At 42.8% G+C, this 7,133-nt stretch overlaps 1 protein-coding gene across 1 annotated transcript in view; it reads right to left on the bottom strand.

Moving 5' to 3' along the window:
* Positions 1-2,944, bottom strand: part of MBD4 (methyl-CpG binding domain protein 4) — a 7,542-nt gene extending 4,598 nt beyond the window's left edge. Inside the window, exons 1-3 of the mRNA XM_006901049.1 lie at positions 2,856-2,944; positions 1,131-1,358; positions 123-699 (exon numbers count right to left, since the gene is read on the bottom strand). Of these exons, the coding sequence (XP_006901111.1) occupies positions 123-699; positions 1,131-1,358; positions 2,856-2,944 (894 nt within the window). The remainder of the gene's footprint in view (positions 1-122; positions 700-1,130; positions 1,359-2,855) is intronic.
* Positions 2,945-7,133: the final 4,189 nt, after the last annotated feature.

A 7,133-nucleotide genomic window follows, 5' to 3' on the forward strand; every position in this document is an offset into this window, starting at 1 on the left:
AAAAAAATATCCTGTTTCTTGTGACACTCTGCTTCTGTGGTCAAATATAATTTGTTTATGCTGCCAGAAGTTGGTTTTTCAAAATGAGCATTTGATCCAGAACCTAACGGTTTCTCTTTTACAAGTCCTCCTTCTTCATCTGCTCCACTGGCAGTCTCATCACTCGCTGGGGCACGGAAAAGGCAGTGAGTTCTAGCAAACTGGTGCTCCTCTGCAACGGGCTCACTTTCAACAGCTGCTTTATTATACACAGACTCTACCTTTCGATTACTTTGAAAAGAACCTGAAAGACTCTCGCAGCTTTCATTTTTAGTTTTCTTAGTTTGAACTCCTTTCAAAATGGTCTTTTCTTCCAACTTTCTAACCCTCATGGAGTTAGCATCAGGAACACTTCCATCTTCTTTCAAAGGAGTAAGGTTGGATAGCCCTCTGCTCTCTTGCAGTTCTGAACCACTGGATGGCAGAGAAAGCATAGCTTTCTTCAGCCCTTTCTGTGTCCTGAGTTTCTGGTTTGAATTGTTGCCATTCTTTTGCACTGGGGATGGGAGAGCTTTTGTGCTACAGTCTTTGTATCTTGATTTGAAGTCTTTTTTTGGAAGAATGGTAAAGTCAAAATCTTCTGGCTTAACAGAAGTCTCTCCATTTTTGTTTAGAAACTTAATAAGTGAACGTTTGGATCTGAACTTCAGTCCTTGAGGGCTAGAAAATGAAAGGAAATTTAGTTGGTAAATAGAAATAAAATGCACAGGTGACTTTTCATTGGGTTTCTAAGGCTGCAAATCATGTGGCAAGGGACTACTCATCATTCTCTTGAGGAGAAGCTAGTGAATTCGAGATGGTAAAAGGGTACTTTTGAGTGGTTTCCTTCACGGTCGTATAATTTTATAAGTAAAACTTAAGCAGCTTCACCCTCATAGCAGGAGGGATGAAATTTTTACAATTGCTCTCAAACCATTCATTATAATTAGCTAGTGACACTGAAGGGTTAGAATCCAAAATTGTTTGGGTTTTTTTTTTTCAAAATTGTTTTATGGGAAGAAAATAAGCCAAGATTCTGGTTATGCTACTTTACATGCTTGGGGGGGAAAAGTAGTTCTGGGTGTGCTATCTTTAACATCTCACATACTCACCTGATAAAATATATATCAAATCGTCCTGCTGTTTTCCCAGATAATCTCTGCTTCACAACTCTTTCCCAACCACAGGGGACAGACTTAGGGCATTGTGTCATGGCAGTGCCACCAAACTGTGTTGAAGCAATGGGTTCTTGGAGCAGGGAATTACACCTGTTGCTGTTTTTCACTTCTTTTTCTTCTTCATTTGTCACTCTTTCTGGACCCACAGCAACATCTCCTTCACTGGAAAACAAAGTGCAAATGATTAGTTCATTTAAAACTTACTTCCTGCTGCTTATTCAACTTCGGTCTATGATAAGTGAGATATATTTAAGTGAAAACTATTACACAAACTTAACACCAGTATGGCCTAGTTAACTCAAGATATAGTACTGTTTAAAAAAGTCAGTGAAACATTCCTCTCCTCAAATAAGGGAGGTGAAAATTTTACTTTATTTCTGAGGTAGAGTTTCCATCATTATCAAAAGATGCTGTAGCCCTCCAAAAGGTAAATAATTTAGGGTACAGGATTTTAAATATTTCATACTGACCTTCATGGTAACCTTTTGTGGTAATTAAGACAAAGATTATTCTCATTTTATAATAAGTAAAAAGAAAAGATTATTTGCAGAACTGATACCAGAATCTAAGTCTACAAATCTTGGTTTATTACTTCTTCCCCTTATAACGAGAAACTTAATTCTGTAAACTCTTAATCACTAAATCACACATTTTTATTATCTGAATTATAATTCAGATCAGTAGCAGAATACAGTAAGGACAGCTACTGAAATGTGCACACAGACACCCCACCCTTGAACCTCATAGCTTTAGACCAGTGTTAGAAAGTTCTGAGTCCTTCCAGTCCTCCTCCTCACCCTGCCCAAAGTATCCAACTAGCTTGGGCAAAGGCTCTTAGTTTAGCTCTGCTTCTGTCCATGGGAGGTAATAAGTCAACTCCATCTCATGTCCAGTCTCTGGTCCTCCACTCTGGCTGTGGCTGCTGCTGCCATAGCTAGAGCAAGAATGTCTTCTCCTGAAGGGCGTCCTACATTTTTTTGCTGCTGCTTTTTTAAATCACACATTTTAACATTTGAATAGATAGGCAGCGATCATCTAGCTCCACATTTTTTTTTTAAAGAAAACAGATGGGGAAAACAAGAGTGCCTAAAACTAGAATCAACGTTTTCTGAGTTAATTCAGAGTAATTCTGGGGCGTTGGTCAGATCCGATGAAATTATTTCAGAAATAAGGAAACCAAAACCTAATCAAGCAGCATAAACGCTGAATAAACTGCACTGAAATCTAGTTCTGCCATTTAGTAGCTGTGTTCAAGAGAAAGTTCACCCATGAAAGCTTCGGTTGGTCACCACACCCCCACAACTGCTCCACAGAAACGACGACTGTGGTTCTTCTGTCATTTCGCATAAGGCCTGACTCTGGGGCTGCCCTGGCTGCTTCACAGGTGAATACAAACTTCAAGTCCAGTTCCCTCAACGTCTTCTAAAGAAACAACCCGAGCAGATCTCTAGCTCCCTTCTCTCAGATCACTACTTTGGGAAAGGATGAAAGCTGGTGCCACTGAAATGTACCTGCGCTCCAGCCTTGGGTCCTAGGAACTGGCTCTCGGGGTCTCTGTTGAACCCAGAGCATCAAGTTAGAAAGACCCACACACCTTCTACTATACTCTCTTATTTTACAGGTGGTGAAACTGAAGCCTGAAAGGGGCCAGTAACTTGCCGAAGGTCACATGGCCGCTCTGAGACTCGGTGTTCACTCAAGGCGACGGAGGGGTCATCTCCGCAGGCCCCCAGGCTCCGATTCTCCATCCCAGTCGCGCTTCTAGAGTTGCAGCAAATAAGGGCAGCAAGCAGGTCTCCGGAGCCGGAGCGTGTTTTACGTGGAAGTGATGGGCAGTCCGGCGCCGAGGGTTTCTGGCCAATTGCTCAGTCGCAGGCACCCTGTTTTCCAGCTCAGCCAATCATATAGTGCATCACAGAATCACGTGCCCCTCTGGCGCACGCGCAGTGCATTCTTCCGTTCCCATTTCTCCGTTGTTCCCTTTCCAGCACTCTCTTTTAGACATGCACATTGGAAACCTGTAACTGCGCGCGGCTTACCACGCATGTGCGTTGCCAAGGGTACCGAAGGTAGCCAAAGTGGCCCTCGGAGGAGAGGCCCTTGCTGTGGCGGGGAGGAGGGGTCCGAGGCGAGAGGGAAGCTGCGATGAGGGCCGTGTTGACATGGAGAGATAAAGCTGAGCAGTGGTGAGGAGAGGGGCCAAGTGGGAGGAAGGGAGGCCGAGCGCCGGGGCGGAATGGCTGCAGCCATGGTGACAGTCACTGTGCTGCGTAGGGCAGCGGGCCTGCGGCCGGGGTCAGCGAGACCGCACCCCCACACCTCACTTTGCGGATCGATAAACCGAGGCTTTGAGAGTGGTCAGAGGGATGTGCCACTCAAGTTTGTTCCGGAGCTTTTAAATCCCAGTCTAGGGTTATCCCTCCCTTTCATTCCATCATGACTCATTTTACACTTCCCAAGGTGGTGGTGGTTATGTGCCCTCGAGTCATCTGCGACTCTGAAGCCTGTTGTGTCCTGAGCCAGACTCATTGACTCCGACACACCTACCCCGCAATGTCACAGTTACTATGTCAATCCATCTCATTCAGGGTCTTCCTCTCCTACGCTGTCCCTCCACTCTTCCGAGCATGATGTCTTTCTTTAAGGTCCCTCATGGCCACATGCCTAAAGTATGTGAGACGGAGCTTCAAAATCCTAGCCTCCACGGAGAAACTTGGTTTCATCCTCTTCAAAACAGACCTGTTTGTTTTCTTGGCGGCCCATGGTATGTCTAAATCCATCACTCAGCAGTACTTTTGGGAAACATTGCCTTGGACAGTTCTCAGTCTGACTTTCAAAATCATCCTAGATCATCTTTTCCACTTAATTATGTAGCCTCTGTTTGACCACTGGGACAGGATACTTGCCGTTCTGTCTCTCCTTAGGCATTTCTCTGTGTAAAGCATGTCTTCTTTTCTCACACTGTGAAATCCTAATCACTTTTTGAGGTTTCCTTTGGAGACAGTAGCCCTCACTTGTACTCTGAGCTAGAAATAGCCAATACTATTGTATTGTGACAACTAGGATTGAAGTTCAGCATAAAAAAAACAAAACAAAACAAAGATTCTCACCACTGGGCCAATTGGCAACATCATGATAGATGAAAAAGAGATTGAGATTGTTAACAAGTTCCACAGTCAACACCCTTGGCACCAGCAGTCAGGAAATCAAAAGATGAATTGCATTGGGAAAGTCTACTGTCAGGAACCTCTCTGGAATACTGAAGTGCAATGATGTCAGTCTGGAGACTAAGGTGTGCCTGATCCATGGCCTTTGCAATTTCTTGCTAAGCATCAGAGAGCTGGACGGTGATTAAGAACAATAGAAGAAGAGTTGATGCCTTTGAGTTGTCGGTCTGGAGAAGAGTGTTGAATATTCATGCACTGACAGGAGACAGACAGATCAGTCCTGGAGAGAGTAAAACCAAGCTGTTGCCCGGAGACAAGGATTATGAAGTTTCGTCTCACATACTTTGGGCATGTGGTTAAGAGGGACCAATCCTAAAAGAAGGGCATCATACTTGGAAGGGTGAAGGGACAACGCAGGAAGCTCCATCTCACATACTTTCGGCATGTGGTCAGGAGGGACCAATCCTAAAAGAAGGACATCATACTTGGGTGAAGGGACAGCACAGGAGAGGAAAGCCCAGGATGAGTTGGATTGACTCAAGTGATTGGAGAAGTGGGATTGAATCTGTTTAAGATAATGAGATTGGCTCAGAATAGGACAGGGTTCAGAGTTGTTGTACATAGGTTCCCTATGAGTTGCAGACGACTCAATGGGACATAACAACAAATAGTGTGACAACTGCTAGGCTAAGCACTTCAGATTCATTATTACATTGCTATGTACCATGGACTGCCAAGAAAACAAACAGATTCATCCTAGAGAGGGTTAAACCAGGCTACTCCTTGGAGGCAAAGATTCTGGGGCTTCGTCTGACATACTTTGGACATGTTGCAAGGAGAGACAGGTCTTTGGAGAGGGACATCACACTGGGTAGAGTAGAGGGACAGCGCAGGAGGGGAAGACCCTCTATGAGGTGGATCGATTCAGTGACTGGGGTAATCGGGATGGGTGTGTCAGAGGCAATGCGATTGGCACAGGATAGAGCAGGGTTTAGGGCTGTTGTACATAGGGTCGCTATGAGTCGCAAACGACTCTACAGCACATAACAACAACAACCTTACAACAATAAGGTATAACCCATGGACTGCTGCAAGAACAAACAGGTATTTCTTGGGGAAAATGAAGATAGAATACTCCTTGGAGGCATATGATGATGCTTCATCATACTTTGGGCTTGTTGCTAGGACAGGCTATTCCTTGGAGAGGACCCTCATGCTTGGGAAGGTGGAATATTGGTGAAAGAGAGGAAGATCCTCAATAAGATGGATGATACAGTGACTACAGCAGTAGGCTCAAGTGTGTTAGAGATGATGAGGATGGCACAACATAGGACAGGATTCAGATCCCATTGATCATAGGGTCACTATGAGTTGTATGACTGGACAGCACCTAACAAGAACACAACCATTGAGTTGATTCTGACTTACAATGCTCCTCTATTTCCAAGGCAGTAAATCTTAATGATAAGAGAAGGCCTGTCCTGTAGAGTGCCCAGTGGAGCCAAACAGCCTCAATGAGAAGGATTGACACAGTGAGATGATAAGGATGGCACAGGTTAGGAGAGGGTTCATATGGTCACTACAAATTCTTCTCAACTCCACAGCACCTACCAGCAACACATTTCAATAAATATGGAGCCAAGCAAAATATTTTCTGGCCAAATGCTTTATGATTTGGTCCCTGGCATAACACTTTTTTCTTTGTGTTGCTTTTGTTATGTGTACAGTTGCTATTATACTTTGCTGTTATACTGATTGTGCTGTTGTTGTTATGTGTGCTGTTATTATACTTTGCTGTTGTTATACTGTTTGTATTTTTATTGTTATTTGTACTATTGTTACTATACTTTGCTGTGTCCTGCTGAGCTGCCCTTTGAAATCTTCTGTTCAGCTCTTTTACTTTGACATGTTTTACTTCTGTTTCGGCTTCTCAACGCTCCAGTCCAATTTTTACAGTCTTTTCTGACCTCCACTTTGATATTTTCTTTTTCCTCTGGTTTTTTAACAACCATTTGCTTTCTTCGTGGATGATAACCTTGATACCATCCCACAACTCGTGTGGTCTTCGATCATTGGTATTCAGTGCTTCAAACCTATTCCTAAGATGATCTTGAAATTCAGTTGGAATTGATTCAAGATCATATCTTGATTCCTGTGGACTTATTTTAATTTTCTTCAGCCTCAATTTAAACTTGTATATGAGTAATTGATGATCTAACCCAGTCTGCCCCGGCCTAGTTTTGACTACTTATTTTGAGCTCCTCCAACGATTTCTTCCACAAATGTAGTCAATCTAATTCCTATGCAGCCTATTAGGTGAGATCCATTTGTAAAGTTGTTTGTGTCTTTTAAAAACGGTATTTGCAGGAGTGACATCCACTTTTTAAATAACATGCCCCCAATAACTCTATGAACTTTGATAAATATCGATGGTTGTAGGGGGCTTCAGGTCTTTTGTTTGTAGGGTCGCTATGAGTCATGCTCGACTCAAAGATAACCCACAACAACAACAACAACAATTTGCAATAAATAAATTATTGTAAATACAAAATTAAAACATTTTACTTACAACTTCATTTCTATCACCAAGCCCATATTTTCCAATTGCTATTACTTCTGCACTGTTTCCTGCTTTTGCATTCCGGTTTCTAGTTATCATTAATAAATCTTTTTTTATTGTTTTTTTATACTTGCTTTTTAAATTAAGATTTTAATGAAAGTTTATAAAGAACTTGGTTTTCCAATCATTCATTGTTGCACATTTTAATCC

This window comes from Elephantulus edwardii, unplaced genomic scaffold (genome assembly GCF_000299155.1).
Source record: "Elephantulus edwardii isolate Elephantulus edwardi_28Jun2011 unplaced genomic scaffold, EleEdw1.0 scaffold00306, whole genome shotgun sequence".
In the NCBI taxonomy this organism is placed as follows: Eukaryota; Metazoa; Chordata; class Mammalia; order Macroscelidea; family Macroscelididae; genus Elephantulus; species Elephantulus edwardii.